Source organism: Schistocerca serialis, chromosome 10 (assembly GCF_023864345.2).
Source record: "Schistocerca serialis cubense isolate TAMUIC-IGC-003099 chromosome 10, iqSchSeri2.2, whole genome shotgun sequence".
In the NCBI taxonomy this organism is placed as follows: domain Eukaryota; kingdom Metazoa; phylum Arthropoda; class Insecta; order Orthoptera; family Acrididae; genus Schistocerca; species Schistocerca serialis.
Window position 1 is genome coordinate 94,377,211 of NC_064647.1, and position 19,974 is coordinate 94,397,184.

Consider the following 19,974-nt stretch of genomic DNA (forward strand, 5'->3'; position numbering starts at 1 on the left):
AATCATTCATCTGTTTGTTGTGTTGAGCAGTCAGAAACTAAGAGAAATCCCCAAGGGTGAGATTGGCTTTCTGAAATTAACTATACGGTGGGCAAAAATTATACGGTGGTGTAGGTTAAGTCCCAGGTGTCACACACTGCAGCTGTTCACCCTGGTAGACCCCTGTGTGCGAGTAACTGACAAAAAAGAATTACAGAATTTCTTGTGATACACTAATTTTTAACAGCACTGTAATCTAGCAGTCACATTATTTGGCTGGTATGCTGAAGGTTGCGAGTTCAAATCTCATTTGGTGCAATCTACTTTTTCTTTCGTATTTATCTAAATGACTGTGATTTTTATTCTGTCAATTTGTTTAAATGTAATGGTTTCTCCTTGCTAATCCTTTGTTGCATTGTTTTTATCATTGTATTAACTTCATTTGCTTTCATTTTATCTCAGTTTTATTCTTTCTTTCTTTCATTCATTTGGAGTATTAGTGTGTGTGGTTTTTATTTATTTATCGTAATATTTAAATAATTAAAATTCAAGCCTATCAGTTAAAAAACAAAACGCTCTATTGTAATTGGCTGTGAAGTGATGTCAAATTTTTTAATTAAGAGTACTTTTTATGGTAATTGTCACACAAACATTTAAAACCTAAATTCTGCTCACGTTCTCGACAAAATAATGCAGATGAAGATTTAAATGAAAGGTTTTATAAATACTGTGAAGTGAAATTGATGCAAAATGAGCAATAGGAAGGTCTACTGTAACAGCATGGAGGTAAACATAAAATTATAAGGAAGGACCACTGCTGGTAAGTTTCAATATTACAACAGCAATACAACTTTTTGCCAACAGGGTTTCACGTGAGCAATAATGCAAAAAAATTCTATTAGTGACAGTACATGCATTATTGTTAGAGGTTAAACCCATTACTGTAGGAAAGTGTAACACAGTGGTAAAACCTACAAAAGGTGCTGATGTCAGATGATAAAGAATTTTTTTTGGGGTCATATTGACATGATTACCATGTATGTAACAATAAGCATTTAGGGCAAAAGTAGTTTTGCAATAAAACATTTTTGCCAGACAGCTCGTGCGATTATACACAAAAATGATTTTCACAAGGTTCCTCCATTTGAACAAATATGTATAATCGTCACCAGAATACCAGAAAAAATAGAAGTAGAATAAATATGTATCCAAATTGTGTAAGCTGACAGGAGTAGTTTGCAGCACGAATGTGAATAAAATGTGTAGAATAAAAATATTTTTCCAGAATGAGATTTTCACTCTGCAGCGGAGTGTGCGCTGATACGAAACTTCCTGGCAGATTAAAACTGTGTGCCTGACCGAGACTCGAACTCGGGACCTTTGCCTTTCGCGGGCAAGTGCTCTACCAACTGAGCTACCGAAGCACGACTCACGGCCGGTACTCACAGCCTTACTTCTGCCCGCGAAAGGCAAAGGTCCCGAGTTCGAGTCTCGGTCGGGCACACAGTTTTAATCTGCCAGGAAGTTTCAAAAATATTTTTCTCCTGCGTGGCAAGACTACACCTAAGATCGAATTGTAGTGGGATTATCGTAAAATTGGTAGTTTCTTTTTGAGCCAGTCTACAGATTCATAGACAGACAATCTTCAGTGTGTGCCATTTTTCACACTTGACGTGTCCATTAATTTTTAACATTCTTTGGTAGAACCATATTTCAAATGCAAGTTTGTTTCCCTTAGTGTTTCTGACTGCCCATGTTTCATTTCCTTAAAATTCTGGGCACCAGACGAACACTTAAAGGATCTCCTTTCTTATGTCTACACCAATATATATTGGTACATTTCTTTTATTGAAGAAAAATTTCTTCTCCTGGCCAGTTTACATGAGCGTGGCAGAAATATGCAAATACCACTAGAAATTCGTGCTTGAACATACAGATGCTAGCTGAGCCTGCAGGTTGTGCTAGATAGACCATAAGTAGTGCCTCTGCAGGGTCTTCAATATGTTAAGTGTCAGTCACTGTCGGAACAATGTTGTGTGCAGTTGTGAGTGAATTATGTTAGAGCTAAATGGACTTGAACATGCGTAAATTGCTGGTGCTTGTCTGGTGGCACCTTCCATAACCAAGGCAGCCGAAGTATTTGATGGTTTCTGGAGGCATGTGTTGAAGATTTATACCTCATACAAGTAAAGCAAGAAAATGTCATCTGCTAAGTGAAAATGGGTGGTGGGTGGTCATGCATATGGTCATTGAAGAAGATTGTGACGAAAAATAACACACACGCATACACACACGTCACTGCAGAACCAAATTTGCAAACCCTGCGAGCACCAAAACAGTACAAAGGGAGTTCCACAAGGAGGGAATTTCAGGATGATCTGGAATTCCATAACCACTCATTAATGATACAAATGCATGTGATAAGAAAACATGGTGCTGGAGCCATAAAACTTGAATTATGGAGCAATGGAAAAAGTCATTTGCTCCAATTTTGGTACCGCGCACCGCGGAATTTGAATCCGCGCCAGACGTTGTGGGCGTCAAAGAACCCCAGAGGTCTCTGCACCATCGTGCCATAAGCTGTGGCGCCGCACGCCTCCTGGCCCGCTTTTAGTGCGAGGGCGCCACAGTGGAACACGTGGTTCCAGCGGCCAATAGTGCCGCCCCCGATATAGTACTTAAAGGTCTGCCTCTCGCTCAGCCAGCCAGTCTAATCTCGTGTACGTCTGTGGACACATCACCTCGCATTAGACAGCTTACTTACTTGTTCTGTGTACGAGTGGACATGTTTGTTAGGTTTTCTTGTGACTCCATTGTTCGATCTTGTCATTGTTCGATCTTTTCTTCGTTGGTCGTGTCCGTCCTCTCCCATTGTGTTGTTCGCAGGCCGCTCCGCGGGTCCCGCCGTGCTTTCCGTCGTTACAACCCCGCGACCGTTCGGGTCACCGTTACAATACCAATGAGTGTTGTTTTGACAGTGTTTCCAACTTCTGGCATAGCTTGCATGCCAGCGGTAAAACATGGTGGAATGGGCGATTTGGACAGCTGTATTGTGGTATTCCGTGGGCTCCGTGGTTACTCTGGAAGGTTACATTACTACCACGGATTACACGACCATTTTTGCAGACCAGATCCATCTTGCGATACAGTATTTGTTTGTCTATGGTGATGCTGTGTTAAAAGATGACAGGGCTTCTGTTTACGCAACCCACATCTTCCAGGACTTGTTTTGAGCACAATGATGAATTGTTGCATCTTCCCTCGCTGGCCACTAGTAACCTGATCTCAATGTTATTTAGCCTTTGTGTTCTGCTTTGGAGAGAAGGGCATGTAATCGCTATCCATCTCATTGTTTCCTGAACTTACCATTATTTTACAGGACGAATGTTATAATAGTCAATTGAAAACCGCATAGGACCTGTATTTATCCATTCTGAGATGACTAAAAGCCTGTTTCAAATACCGACAGGTTTGCTATACTGTATTAGGCCTGGTAATTGGTTGTGTTTTGATGTTCCCATATTTTTGTCAAACCCCTGGATTTCTGATATCCTCTTTGCGATGGCTGTCCAGCATACTGTTGATCCCCCACATAAAATTCTTTTGCTTTTTTCCACAGCTGTGTTCTCAATTTTGATGTTGAGAAAATAGTTAACTGTAACCTCCATCCTGCCGTGTTCTGCTGATGTCTAATTGACTGTTTTCTTTACTGTGATCAGACATGCGTAAGGGATGTTTAACGTAGGAAATGTGCTTTGTATGAAAGATGAGTATTGCCTAAAATGAAAACGCCTTTCCTTTAATATTTGTGGTCTCATCAGTTCCTCAATTTACGTAAAAAGATTGATTTGAAAGGATTCATTGAGTTTGAAACTGACACGCTTCCCAACAATAGTCAAACACAACCGTGCCATCCTGATTTACCAGTTTTTATTTCAACTTTCACACTGAAATTTGCCATTGTTGTATCACTTTTTCAAAATTACTCGCACACTACATAAACTCACAGCAGCCTCGACAATAGTTAAAATACTAATATAGCCATCCCTCATTCTTCCAACGTATCTTATTAAGAATGACTGTTCTGATTTGTTCGGATTTGGTGATTATATGCACCCTTCACAAATAAAGAAGTTAATGCCTGTTTCCCTACCTGTTAATGGAAAACTTCCAAACTCATATTTTACTATCTACAAACTGTTCATAATTTTTGTGGGACTAGACTGCATATGTTTGTTCAGTGTGAAACCTGAATGACGACTCCCTTCACCTCGTGTAAGCATTATTCAACAGCACAGCAAGGCATTACACCCCCCCCCCCCCCCCACCACCACACCAAATCCCTCAGCAGGTCCTCCGCTCCCTTGTCAGCAAGCACTGCTTTCATAGAAGGGTGTTCACCTAATGGGCGTATAAATGGCAGTGAAAAGTTTTTTTCTTGATTTCTTGGAAAATAAACATTTGTGGACTCCTTATACGATGATGAAGAACGCCAGATTTTCAACCATTTGGTGATTTGTGTCATAAATGTTTGGGGCAATTTTCTCAAAAAGTAGGTGGAGGAAGGGGATGGGGGGAGAGTGAGCCAAAATACCTTAGTCCTTCATTTTAGGTGGTATAAAAGTCACGTGCCAAACATGATGTGAATTGTTTGGACACGTGCTTTCCAGTTGTGAGCTTCAAATCTTCCAGAGAACCAGCAATGCATAAGGAGAACAATAAACTATTTTACTATCAACGATAGTAATGCACTTCGCGTACTTACCTCTCTGCTACCAGTGATAGTCTTTGTGTTGTTCATCCTAAAGGTACACCCTGTGGTCAGTATGCATTCATTCCTTTCAACACATTTTCCTAACATGTGACTGGAAAACCTATGTCACCCGTGAATGTTAGCTCTGGTATCTGCCCATCATACTTAAATTGGTTGTCATGAATTCGACTTAGCAAAAAGTTACATTGGGAGTTCTTCAAATGTTAAGAAATGCACTTGCAGCCCAGTTAGAGTATAATTATTGTAGGATATACAATAAAGAAGTGGTCTTTAGTTTTAAAGTACAAGTGGAAGAAAAATATAATTTATTTAAGTATTCAGTTAGGTATTTTCATTTCTGCATTACCAAGTATAGTAACCTTTATCAACTCGGATGTTCCTTTTCATTTTTCGTCTAAATGTATCTTAAGTTATGTATGCGTGCTGCAGGATACATTGGAAGCATCTTGTCTCTGGGCTGCGACGGCTCGACACTGAGGCAGTTGCTGCAGCTACTGCCCCTGCTGCGGCCTGGCAACTGTGAAGCCAAGTCTCGCTATCTTGCGGCCATCCACTCCGCGCTCAGCCATGCAGTGGAGACCGGGGCGTATGTGGAGGAAGCAAGACAGCTCCTCAGTTATGCGCTGATACATCCAGCAATCAGCAATGGCGACAGGAGGTATGGGCAGGAAAGGGTCAAACTGTTGACACTTGTCTCAACTCTAAAGAATACTGTAGTCTCTCTCTCTCTCTCTCTCTCTCTCTCTCTCTCTCTCTCTCTCTCCAGTTTCTTCCTCATGCTAAGGTATAAGTAAATCTAGCTTTCCTCAACCTATTCCTCTGCCCTCGGAGAGTAAGGGACAATTAGTTCCAAAAGCTAAAATAGTGTATGTACTTAAATATGTGCGGCTATTGCCAGCACTGACATTTCTCATGAAAGTACGACATTTTCATACAGTAATTGAAGTTCACGGGTTATTGGCACAATAATTCTTAAGAGGAAAGACTTTGTCACTAATGAGAGAATGTCCCCAAGGATGAAATTGACTTTCTGAGATGACCTGCCATATTTATCAGATTACAAAATTAGATAGCATTCAAATTCTATCAACTTACAAACTTTTGTTGTATTTAAACAGGTTTGTGATAAATTCTCATACATTAAATCTATACAGTATACATACATTTATTCTGCTTTTTAAGTAAAGGTAACATTCAAAGGTGAAATATTGTTCTTCAAATACCATTACGTGGGTCTGAACCAAAGACAGCATTTCATTTGGTTATGAGAAACTACAATCATTTATCAAGTAGGTTGCAAATTAGAAATTTACTGTTCACATCTTAGAATACTGTGGAAAAATGTTACCAGCTTTAGAATAAGACGGTGACAGTCAGATAAAATGAGAAAGAGAATTAATCCAGGATTAAATATCTAACAAACAAAATAAATCACATTAAACAGGCAGCAACTGTTATTGCAAGAATAAATTATGGCAGGAATACCTGTAGTGGAGATCATACCAACAGATGCCACTAGATCACAGAATGGGCAAAACTTCAAGAATTGGACTTAATCGTGATTGCAAGCTTTTATTTGTGTATTAGTTGCTGTTGTTACATGTGACCTACACCCTAAAAGATATAGCTGTCCATGAGTCAGTGTTCAAGCACAGCTCTGCGGAACATTGGAGGAAGAACAGTGACCCCAGCTTGACTGGAAGGTAGAAATACAATGATTGTGGGGAGAGGAGTGTTGATCAGGCAGCAAATTTTGTCATACTGCCAACTGTGGGAGTCTGCCCTTCATACTTTGGCATTTTATGAACATCAAACCTGTTCAAACTCCAGTTTGAATCCACTTGCAGTATGAATCTGATTGACTTTAAAATTAAATAGCTACTCAACAATAGCCCCTATTTCTGCAGAAGATGATAAAAGTTTAGAAGGAGCCAGTGGCCTACTTCTGTGTTTCATACAGCAGTGTTGTCAGAGCTCACCTTGATGTTTGCCAGGAGGGATTTGGGGTTTGTCAGCTGCTCCTTCTACACAACTAATGAGAGAGTGGCATGTGATGGTTTGTTTTGAAGCAACATTCTCCTGCCAGTATAGAAGCAAAATACACTATTTATTCAGAAAAATACCTATGTTCAATATTTTGCTGTTCTACCAGGAGGCATGAATTCTTTTTGAGACAGTGACTCTATTTAGAAACATCCTCATTATTTTCACCCTTTATACATTAAATTTTTTGACTTCCCTCCAACATGTTGCTCATTCCACCCGCTCTGCCCCCCTCATTCCATGTGCCATGTTACTTTCCTCCTGTCAGCTGCACAATTGTCATCAAACTGCCACTGGCATGGTAGGATGACGCGTGATAGCAGTAGTAGTAATTTAGCCAAATGCTGTTAACTTTTATGAACTCAAAGTACATTTTCTTATTGAATTTTATAAAATGTATACTGTGATCAAAAGTATCCAGACACCTGGCTGAAAATAACTTAAAAGCTCTTGGCACCCTCCATTGGTAATCTCGAATTCAATATGGTGTTGGCCTAGCCTTTGCCTTGATTATAGCTTCCACTCTTTCAGGCATATGTTAAATAAAGTGCTGGAAGGTTTTTGGGAAAGGGCTGCCCATTCTTCATGGATTGCTGCACCGAGGAGAGGTATCGATGTTGGTCGGTGAGGCCTGGCACGAATTCGGCATTCCAAAACATCCCAAAGGTGTTCTGTAGCATTCAGGTCAGGGCTCTGTGCAGGTCAGTCCATTACAGGGATGTTTTGTCTTGTAACCATTCCGCCACATGCCGTGTTTTATGAACAGGTGCTTAATTGTGTTAAGATGCAATCGCCATCCCCGAATTGCTCTTCAACAGTGGGAAGCAAGAAGGTGCTTAAAACATCAGTGAAGGCCTTTGCTGTGATAGCGCCACGCGAAACAAAAAGGGGTGCAAGCCTCCTCCAAGAAAAATGAGACCACACCATAACACCACCACCTCCAAATTTTACTGTTGGCACTACACACTATGGCAGGTGACATTCACCGGGCATTTGCCATACCCACACCCTGCCATCGGACAGCCACATTGTGTACCGTAATTCGTCAATCCACACAACATTATTCCACTGTTCAATCGTCCAATGTTTACGCTCCTTACACCAAGCGAGGTGTCGTTAGGCATTTACCGGTGTGATGTGTGGCTTATGAGCAGCCAATCGACCATGAAATCAAAGTTTTCTCACCTCTTGCCTAACTGTCACAGTACTGCAGTGGATCCTGATGCAGTTTGGAATTCCGGTGTGATGGTCTGGATAAATGACTGCATATTGCACATTATGACACTCTTAAACTGTCAGCAGTCTGTCCGTTAACAGACGAGTCAGCCTGTATGCTTTTGGCTGTATGTGTCCCTTTGTTTCCCCTTCACTATTACATCGAAACGGTGGAAACCTCACACACAGATGTATGACACAAGTGACACCCAATCACCTAATCAAGAGTTCGAAGTCCATGAGTTCCGCAGAGTGCCCCATTCTGCTCCCTCATGATGTCTAATGACCACTGAGGTCGTTGATATGGAGTAACTGGCAGTAGGTGGCAGCACAATGCATCTAATATAAAAAAACGTATGTTTTGGGGGTGTCGAGATAGTCTAGATCATAGTGTAGATGCACAATAAACTGTGACCGCTCCCTATCTACATATTGGCTTACTCTTTGTTTCAGAAAACAAAATTAACAAAATCGTAAACATCTGAATGGAATGTGCTATTAAAGACTGCCTTGCAAAATGTAACTCATTGTACTCTACACTGTAGCATTTGTGAAAAAACAAAAGATAATTAAACGTACTGACTCGGGAATAAAATAGATTACTAACAGTCATTGCTCCCCTTCCTCCTTACGTCCACCCCATAAGTGACATTTCATGTTTTTGTGTAGCTTTTAATCCTTACCTTTTCACACATATTACTCGATTAATAAAATTGCAGGAATTCATCTGTAATCAAAGTCTGTATAGTATTTCGGTTGAACAGTTTACATTTGAATTTCTGCGATTTCATGGATTGTGTAGTTGTTTTGCTTGGACATCATGATTGAGCATACTCTAACATGGAAAAAAGTGGAATACTTCTGAAGGAAAAAATCTGCCTGGCAAAAAATTATGAGTAAAATGTTTAATTTTGCTGTTGTGGTGTTCAGTCCGAAGACTGGTTTGCTGCAGCTCTCCTTGCTTGTCTGTCCTGTGCAAGCCCATTTATCTCTGTATAACAACAACAACAACATACACCCATTTTTACCTGTACTCAAGCCATGGTCTACCTTTAGAATTTTTGTCCCTTACACTTCTTTAGATTGCCAGGTCAACAACTCTTTGATGGCACAGGATGTCTCTTATCAACCGATCCCTTTTTTTAGCAAAGTTGTCATCCCTTTCACTATCTCAGAATGTGTTATATTTATATTTCTTTCTTTCTTTCTTTCTTTCTTTCTTTCTTTGTTTTTGTGTTAGAAGTACTTTTCTTGCTAATGCCACCTTCAGTCATCCTCAGTTGTTTTACTGCCCAAATAGCAAAATGCATTCCCCAAAATCGCATTATGTAATTAGATTAGTCTATTAAGCTTTGCTTCCTTTTTGTTGTTTATTGTATTTATTTTTGAGACATTGTCCATTCTGTTTAACGGTTTATCCAAATCCTTTGGCTGTCTTCCTGCAATTGCTGCTCACATTGAACATATGTAAGAAAAACAGTTTGAGTTACTCATTCATTTGATGTGGTGTTTATAATTGTGAGATGAAAGTAAAAATTGCTAAAAACCCCTAAGATCGGTATGCATTTTGAAACGATCAGTATTAAGAAATTTTGTTGCAGTTGGGAATACTTCTAACACCAAACAATGGAAACTGCAGGTTGGAATAATAATTTAAGGAATAGGATAGACTGCCACGCACCATACAGATGACGAGTTGAGTTGCAGACAGGCTTAACAAAATGACTGATACACATGCAGCTATATTCCAAAACCTTCCTCAGCAGGGAAAACACACATTTACAAAAGTACACATACCTGACGCACCCTTGGCCGCCACCACAATCGTAGTTGCAGTGAGTGGCAATCTATCCTATTCCTTATACTTTTGGCATCAGCTGTATTAGTGACAAGTGGAAATTTGTGTTAAATTGGTATTGGAATCCAGACTTCCTGCATGTCGCGAGTAGTTGCCTTAACTGTCTCGGCTACCTGTGTGCACTCTCATGACTGGTGTGAACCTCTATATGATACAGTGTCTACACCCTCATTGCTCACAGCTTATATGGATTCCCACAACAGGCTTAATGAGAGAAATGTGTTGAACGTTAGTGTTGTTGTCGTCTTGCTCATCTAGACTGTAATACTTCGTACGTTTGGAGGTTTGGATCAGTTCTGGGAGCGTGCACAGGTAGCTGAGATGCTTAAGACAACTATTCATGATAAGATGTGGTAAAAAATTTTTGTGTTATCAATAGGTATGATTTCCAAGCCTAATACAGCTCATGTCCAAAATGTTCACTGTTGGAAAAAAATTTAGTAATGCTAATAAAGTAGCCATAGCACTATCTTAAAAAATTAGGATGCATTGATGAGAAACATGTCATATTTACTTATCTGGTTACAAGTTTGATATCTGTTAGTTCAAGATTCACATGGGCTTCCCTGTGTTTCTTATGGTGATACATTTCTAAGAGTGTTTAATAAAACGCAGTTGCATTGTCATGTACCCTATATGAGGTGGTCATAAATTTTATCATATAAAAAATAAAGTTAGGTGACTGTTTTATTTATTTGTTTTCAAGTATTTTTTTATTTATGTATTTATTTATTCTTCATAATTACAGCCAATTGTGTGAAAATCTAAAATAGATAATATAAATCACATTTCCTTGGTTAGTAATAAACTTATATATTAACTACAGTGCAACTTCAGATTTCATGTTTTTGCGATTCTACACCAAAAATTCATAGCCCCTGTGAAAAGCCCATAAGATAAATGACAAAAATTCCCTGTTTTTATGTTTCTTCCTAGTAAGTTACCTTGATTTTATGTTCTTACTAGATTTCTTGCTTGAATTCATCCCGATTTCATCCTGTTGACATTTGATGTGATTGAATGAGTTGTAAGTGATACAAAAGACAGACGGTTCATACCGAGAGTGGTGGCAGGGTGAAGTGAATATTTTAGGCAGTTGCATAGAGCAGAGACGTGAGAGAGAAATGCTGACACAATCCATGAGTGGCATTACCAACACAACTTGCAGTGTTTAGCTTCAGCGCGAAATTATGATACATCTACTACTAGGTTGCGGCAGCAATGGGAAAAACAACACAGTTGATGCAAAGTGTTCAGACCGAGCCATTGTGTGATGAATGGCCTCACCTTTTGGCATGTATTTTCAATTTAATGTCTTCAGCAACATCTCTCGTCAACCTTTTAAATTCAAAACACGGAGTCTGAAAGAATTTGCTCGATCAGAATAGAGGAAACGTCGACCGTTTCTGACTACTGAGCTCTTGTTGGTTGGCGACTTGTTCAAACAGCAGACACAGCTGCCACACTACACTAACGCACATAAAATGAGTTTCCTTCTAGGTGTGTGGCTCCTCAACTGTGGGAGAGGAGGTAGGGGGTGACAGCATTTAATGAAGTGCTGAAAATATGCTTTTTGTGCAGATATGTTACATGGAAATAGAGCAAGGGTTTTGCAATAGCACATTTTAGATACACTTTGTACTGCACACTGTAGCTCATAAAGATAGGCAGCAGTGATAGAAGGCATAAAGCAAAACTGTAGCGCCTGAGCTGTCTCAAATGTAAATTTTATGCAATGTACAGAAATTCACTGAACTTACTTCTAATAAGCTTCTAATGTCAGTTGGAGAAGTAAGCTCGTTTTTTTCACTGTCCTCTCGAGAGAAGGAAAACACACACACACACACACACACACACACACACACACACACGTTAAATTCTGCGGCCTTTCACCATACTTCAGTTTTTGGTTTAATCCACAATGTTCATTACTTTTTGCTTTCTTTCTGGCTGAACACAAAGGAAAGATCTCTCAAACATGTATTTTGACCCATAATTTTTGGTCGTAACATGTCAGAAATAGCTGGATTACCTTGTACCAGATACCATTTTCAATTTTTTGACAAGTTTTTTTTTCATGTTGTTACAACTATGTGGTGGTGTGAACCTTTTTTTTTTTTTAAAAAAAAAGAACTGGTTAAATTCATTACCACAAATTATTGTATGAACTTGTAGTGTACATTTAATTTCCTTCACGTGTACAGATTTTATTCAACATATTGGAGAGGATTAAGATTTTTAATCATATGCCAATTACATATGTTTTTGCTCTATTTTTGGGGTTTCTCCATTTTTCTTGGTTTTTTTCACTTTCCTCAATTTTGCATTTTTAAATTCTGCACTGCATGAAAATGTAAAATACAGTTTTCTCTGTATTTATTTCTGATATTTGATTTGTTAAATGCTAGAAATACTACAAAGCTAAAATAAAACAGTTAACATGTTAGCCTACTATAATCCCTGCAGAATCTGTTCTTTGTACATTTTTTGATGAATTTAACTAGTAGATGGTTGTTTTCACTGCTGCATCTGCCCTCGTACTACCTGGTCAGCAGCCATTGTCTGCTGGATTCCTTGGGCATCGAACAGCCTGTCGGCAATGTTTCCACTATAGCAAACTATTCCACCCATAACTGTTAAGTCTTAGAGTCCATGCTTCCATGATCACTCGCATCAACGCATTATATATTCTGTGGGCATTACTTCATTCGGTGGTCGCTGACCTTGGTTATCTTCGCTCCATCTGCACAGTGTGTTGTCCAGCCTGGATGGAAGCATGCTGACCTAGTTTGAATGCCTTGTGAAGTCTTCCTTGACCATCCTGGGTACTGTGGCTGCAGTATCATCAAGAAGGCACCAGATAAACTATCTTCTTTGTGCTGCTTTGGGATCCAACATCCTTTGTACCTGACGTCCATTACACTCTATCTTCGTAGAGCACGCCGTCCCATGATGGGTGTTCTGGTGTGCCCACACTACTGCAGGTGCTGCTACCATTCGTTTGTCTTTTGATTTTGTATAAACAGGTGGTGTATGGGCTATGGCCAGCCAGGTAATGAATCAGTCCACTCGATGGGCTAAGAAATTTCATTTTTAATCTCTCCCTGATGTTAGAAATAAGTTCGTATGTTCTCCTGCCTGTGCCTGAAGTGTCCCGTTCATTTTGCACAGTTGTAATATGCAATCTTTTGTTACCTTTTTCGAATTTGCTTCAATTCAGATCACCCATCGTACTTGCATTTGCTTGCCTTTCTTCAACCAGTAAAAGGCTCCCTTGTTCCTAGTTCCCTAATCCTAGAATTACTAACAAATCATCATTTGGCCTAGTGCAGTAGGCACCCTTTAATCTTAGTAGCACTCCTCATTGAACTAGCTACAATCTGAGCCCAAATGCTCGACTGATGCTAATGTAGATGAGTGGTAGACTGATTGTTTTCAGAGGAAGGCAAAATTGCCTATTTGCAGTGGTTACAATTTAATACATCATGTTTGTACCTTTAGTGCTGGCTTCCTTTGTATGATGTGCTAAGTTAGGATGTTCCTCCAGAAATACCCGTAGATACATTTTTACTGCACTTTTCCTAATCATTTAATTCTATTTAACAGTTTCTTGCTAGGATCCCTTTCAGGCAGGATGTATGTTGTTTTTTTGAGGTGCTAGTGACAATTTAACACTTGGACACCAGCCATCAAGTTCACAGAGAGCCACATCACATTTGTCTTCTATAATTCTTCTGGAGTCACCTCAGCATGTCGTCTGCAAATGCTGCCAGTCCACATATGTTACTGCTGTCACGTAACTTTTGGAGTATGGCCTCCAGTGCTACTTTCCCAAACTCGGGACCACACACTGATTCCTGCAGGCAGCCTTAAGCACTAGGGCAGATGTACAGTGCTGCTGAGCACTCCAAATCTCTAAGGCAGCCAAAGAGACAGCCACTATATGTTATTGAAAGCACCAGCAATATTGATAGTCACTGCTAGAGCATACATAGCACGAGTGTCTGGTGCTACCAAAATTGCCTTCTAGTTGTGTCTTCAGTTGACTTCCTTCTTCTGAACCCTTACTGCCGAGGGCTCATCCTGTGTGGCAGTCTACGATTTGGTAATCTTTAGCATAATAGTTTTTCAAAAATCTTGCCAAATTAGTCTGTAGGATTTGGGTATCATTCCACATCAGTGTTCTTCCACGGTGCAGGAACCCTTTCTTGCAAGAGACATGCATTGTACAGTTCACATATCTATCCAGTTGGTCACGTAGGGCTGGTATTACTTTGTCAGAGATCCTGTTTGGTCCTGGAGATTTTTCTGTTTGTTTGAGATTTGCCATATTTCTTCCTGTGCAAAGGGGTACCCGAGCTTATTGTTTCTAGAGCCTTCCCATGACACAGTTCGTAACCTGCACTGGTTGACTGTCTTCCTCCGTCGGGAATTAGTGTTTCCATTAGCAGGGCAGTTGACTGTTCTCAGGTTTCTATTATTGTTCAGTCATCTCTTTTGAGCGTGAAGAAAATCGTTTGTGACCATATTTTCTTGCAGACTATTTTGTATAGTATTCTCCAGGTATTGGTTTCTAAGTTAGTCTCCACAAATTGGTTCCATTGCTCCACTTGTTTTCCATAACTCTTCCTTAAAACGTTGTATCTTTGCAGCCTTTAGATTCTTTCTTCGTGAGTCGTGCTGCTCTGGTATAGCTTCCTGGTTCTTCTTGCAGAATCTGTCGAGATGCAAGGTACTCGTGTAGAAGGAATTCTCCTGATAGGCATTGACACCTCCATTGCAGTGCGTGCAGTTGTTGTCAGTTCTTGCTCTCTAACATATACATCACCCAGTGATGGACTTCCCTGGCAGTGGTATACTCTTAAAGAGTTCTTCCCAGTTAGCCTCCTTGATGTTTTCTGTAGGTCTTGGATTTCACTTCGTGATGATGTAGTGTAAGGTATTGTGACCACTCAGTGTCATTCCACTCTCAACCTTCTAGCCTTTCACACAGTGCAGCACTCTTGCCTTTGCTAAAGTAACATCAGTGTTGTTTCTTTAACCTCTGTTTGTAGGTTGGTGGAGTGTGAGGTGCATTCTGTACCTGTAGGTTGAGTTCCATAATGGCTTCTTCTAGTTGTCTTTCACAGGCATCAGTCAGGCAGCTATGCGACAATACTAACTTTGCATTGGCACAAATGGAGTACACAAGAGGCTTAGTTCACATCACTAAATTGAAATAAATGGAAGCCAGGATGCAACTCTCCCTTCCAGTTAACATTTCCACACAGATGATGTATTCTGAACAACACTTTGATACTTTTGTCACTGTTATGGCCTTATTTAATACTATTATTGCTGCCATACGAGGTTGTTTTCTTCACAACCTTTAATATTTTATGAGTATAACTAGACGTGCATACTTTAATATTGCATATTACTGTGTTTGATATTATGCCTATTGTAATCTAATTTAGCAATTTAACATAATTAGTGTATAATGTGACGAGTGCTTGATTAGACTATTCTCACCTTATCGTGATAAGACATTGTTGATTTCCTACACACAAGTGTACCTTATAGATAAGTCAGTTGTTTTCTGATGATGACCCAATAGGTCAACTAAAATAGATATCAGCAGGACAAAAAACATTTTCCTACCTTAATTACATAACATTAGTTGTTCAGTGTAACAAAACTTTGATTACCTCTAATATGGACTAGTTTTTATTTTTACTGTAATTGTGTATGAAGGCAGTGTCTTGTGTGTAATACCACGCATCCAAAACATGAATTGGTCTGTGGTGTCCATATGCAAAGAGCTGATTAATGTTAGGATGATTTTGAAAGTTTGCACTAAGTTAATTGAGAACCTAAGGTGGCACCTGCATTTTCGACAGGTCACTCACTCAGTGGCTTCGCCATCTAGAGGACCGCATTGCCAATGGTCCGTCAGCGGGAGGAGTAGCTGGAGCGATCGGTACTTGTACACCTGTGGCAGACACTCCACCGGGGTGGGGCACCAATGGCCACTTCCAGGGTTAGTTCGCACTTTGTCTGCTCAAACTATGTTATTTCAAATGTAGAGTATTTTTTCTTTAGTAAAATAAATCTTGAGTGTAGTCACTTTTGCACTGGAAACAATGAAATAAAATAAGAGCTCCTATTTCAGCTGTCTCAATGATCTAGTTCAGAGTATCTAAACTGCCAGTTTCTGCTGCCAGATCGCTTTGACTAGTGGTCTTTGTCATTTGTTTTGTGATTAACTGTCAAAGTTCATTTCTTAAAATTTTAGTTCCAGATTAAGTCTTAGAGAGGAAAAAGGGAGTTTCTGGTGTGTGTGTGTGTGTGTGTGTGTGTGTGTGTGTGTGTGTGTGGGGGGGGGGGGGGGGGGGGATGAAGTAAAGGAAAATTCAGTGATTCGAAGAAATGTCGTTGTTTGGACTGTATCTATAAATTCTATGCTATGCAGCCGCGGTCAGTTACGGTGGGGCAGTTAATTTCCTCTCGCATAATCTATGCTGTATGATTACTGGTGTTGCTTCCATTTGTACAGTTGGTGGCAATAGAATGTGCTTCATAAAACTTCGCTTCATTGTTAATGTTAATATCAGAAGCATATGCAGGGTGACAATTATTGAACTATATGAAAAATATGTAAATTAGTTACAAACTATGGCGTGGACATACTTTATTTCGGCATGTAATTTGTGACTATGGATGTTCGGGTTTAGGTTAAGACATGTTTGACATGCCTGCCATCATTGGCAATGTTGTGGTGCAGAGAGAATAGTGAAATTCTGCTCGACCCCCTGAAGTGTCGGAACATCACTGCTGTCGATGACCTTCTCAATGGCTGTTTTCAGGTCAGCAATGGTTTTGAGGTTATTGCTGTACACCTTGTCTTTAACATAGCCCACAGAAAGGTGTTCCATGTGTTCAGATCCAGAGAATATGGCAGCCAATGTGCTCCCAAAAGTGCTCCTGCAGGACATAACTCTTCTGCTAAGATGGGGTCGAGCTCTGTCTTGCATGAACCACATCTTGCCGAAATTGGGGTCACCTTGGATAATGGAATGAAATTGTCTACCAAAACCTTCGTGTACCATTAGATAGTTGCAATGCCATCAAGGAATGTTCCACCATTATTCCATGACTGGACATGGCACACCACAGTGTCACCCATTGAGGGTGAAGAGACTTCTTGATAGCAAAATGAGGATTCTCAGTCCCCAAATGTGCCAATTTTGCTTATTGGTGAACCCATCCAAATGAAAGTGGACTTCATCGTTAAACCAAACCATACATATGCATACTAATTGCCACCATACCCTGTGGCAAACAGTGCAGTTTGAACACTCTAACGCAAACCAATCAGCAGTTACGATAATTTTTATTTCATATAGTTCAGTAATTGTCACCCTGTATTTGCCGGAAAGCGTAAAATGTCAGTGACGTGACAATTGCTTTCATTGCACGTAAAACGCTTGTGATCAGGATTTGTGATGCAGTCTTTAAAGTAAGTGCTTGTAAAAAAGAACTGCAGCCAGTTGAAGTATGAAATGACATTTTTAGGCTGGCATGTCCCACTTCCAAGCTTCCTTGATGACAAGAGCTTTTGTGATGTTTAGTAGTAGGTGTTGGGGCATCTCACTGCAGGAGATATTTTCAAGATGTGTACAGTTGAGAGAACGGCTTGAATGTATGTCAGCCTGTGATCTTATAAAAGAAGGTATGAATACATAAATTTTAAATTTCAGTTGGTTTACATCGTTGAAGTAGTTCAGAGGACAGTCGACAATGGCTTCGCCGCCCGTCCATGTCAGAGAAGGTGTTGTGAAGGTGGCTGGATCATTGTTGGGGGTGGAACTGACTAGTAGGTCCACACTAGTAAACTGATCTAGGTATCAGAAGATTACAGATGACCCGCAGGAGATGGAACAGTTGAGTCAGACCAAAAATTACCCAGGTTCCATTTCACAGTCCATTGAAATATTACATTATGACCACTGCTTACTAATAGACTGGCTGCCACCTGATGATCTTCCAATCGCATGACACTGTAAGGAAAGTAAGTGGAGCAGAAACAAACAGGGAATAACTCTGGCCATAACAAGGGCCACAAGTGGGGAAATCCACTGATACGAGCAACTTTATCTAATAGTGGAATGTTACGGCCCAACTCCTGGAAATGAGCATCTCGGAAATGGTGAAGTTGACCACTGTTAGCACGTTACTGTCATGAGCTCCTGTGGAATGTGACTAAAGCAGGTGAGAAGGTGTGGGGCATCTATGCCACTTCTTAGAATATGGAGCTTGGTGGCTTGCCTTTTTCTGTAAAGCAGGATACGTGCCGGTCTGACAGAGTACATTGTTGGGGGACACATTCTTCAACGGGGGGCTGTGCACTCTCACGTGACCCTCTCTGCATTCCCCTGTGATCAGACTCTGCCAGGTAAGATCGAAATGGGTGTGGGACCTCGGAGAGTGGACTGTGGATTAATGGGAAATGTCATTCGAGAAAAGATGAACCGCATTTCGTGGTACACCGAGGCCACAGTCGTGTCATACAGTTGTCCAGGCGAAGGCTGTGTGAAATTGGCACCACGTCACAGTTGCTTGCTGCTGAAGGCAATATTGTGCTATGGGGATATCATCTGGGCTTTCATTATAATATTGGAAAGTGTACTGGCAAATACCAATACTTCTCAAGCATAAGCACCCCCACCCCAAGAGACAACAGGTCGTCGCAGCTGGCTGTCGCCATCGAGTGACGACGACTTCATTCATTCTGCTCTTGTTTAGTCAGCTCCTGAAGAAGCCTAACTGGAGCTGTAAAATTGACAAGCTTCACCCTTCAGAGGTGCTGGATCGATTCCTCCACCTTGTAACCGTCCTGAATGTGTTCTGTGGTTCTGAATGCACCATCTTGTGAAGCAGTATCTGGGCTTTGAGATGATGCTCGCTTCCCTCTGTACGATGTCTTCTTTTTAGAATGTTGCGAGATCACTTCGTTGCACCCGACAGTTGTGATGTGAAAATGTTGTGATATAAACTCATCTCGTTGCATACAGCTTCCGAAAACAAGGTAAGGAAAGAGAATTATAAGAGCAATTTAATAATGTAGGCTGCAGGAAACTGTTCAAACATTTTTTAAGAACCGAAAATTGTACCTCTTCTTTTATTTATTTATAGCACATAATGTATGTAAGTGTGGTTGGATTAATTTTATTTTTAAATAAAGTCAGCATGATTATCGCATAGGGTTGCACAGTGGCAAACTTGATGTCCATTTGTGACACCACCTCGGTCAAGATGGATGTCTCTGGTGCAGGAAAATTACAGTACAACACAGTAGCTAATGGTATAAAATATCCTACGGAACTACTCGATGGGGAAAAAGAATCCAGCTTCCTGTATGCTCGGACACTTGGTGTACTTCTGCAGCATTTTCTACACCCAGTTTTGTAAATAAGTTGTGTGTGCTGTACATGGTTAAGCAGCTGTTATCACAAAAATTTTCACGAGTGACTTAATTAGCTGTTAAAATTTTGTAGGTTCTATACTCAGTATCTTTATCATATAGATCCTTCACTATCAAATTAAAAATAGATAAATTTATATAATCACTAATGGTGTTTCGTGTGGTTTCAGCAAATGGGCAGCACTTGAAGGTGCGGCGTAGCAACAGCCTCACGCCACCAGTCACAGTGAGTCAGACGTCAGAGCTATGGAGTTCACAGGTAATACTGCATCTGGTGAAAACAGAGTGGTACTCATTATAGTGGGTGTTTCAAAAATTTTCGTCAGATTTCAGAGAATTACATCTTCTGCACAAATGAAAATAAAAACTTGGGGTAATTTTTTTTTCCTTGCGCAAAGGACTACAGTGTCTGTCTCCATAACAGAGTGGTCAGCATATATGGTTACCATGCAGAGGACCTACGTTTGATTCCCAGTACTGCAAAGGATTTTTCCTCTGTGGGAGGACTGGTACAGGTTGCACTGTTGCTGACCACGTGCCCCTCTGTTTGGCATGGGGCCAAACGGCAGAGGATGACATGGTGGCCAGCAGACATACCTTGGACCTTCAGGATCTCGATGACAAGCTTCTTTGTAGGACCAT

The 19,974-nt window shown here is 40.4% G+C and overlaps 1 protein-coding gene across 1 annotated transcript in view; it reads left to right on the top strand.

Annotated features, from left to right (window-relative positions):
* LOC126424956 (protein Smaug homolog 1) overlaps positions 1-19,974 on the top strand; it is a 118,003-nt gene that overhangs the window by 41,801 nt on the left and 56,228 nt on the right. Inside the window, 3 exon segments of the mRNA XM_050087825.1 lie at positions 5,183-5,411; positions 15,749-15,888; positions 19,503-19,591. Of these exon segments, the coding sequence (XP_049943782.1) occupies positions 5,183-5,411; positions 15,749-15,888; positions 19,503-19,591 (458 nt within the window).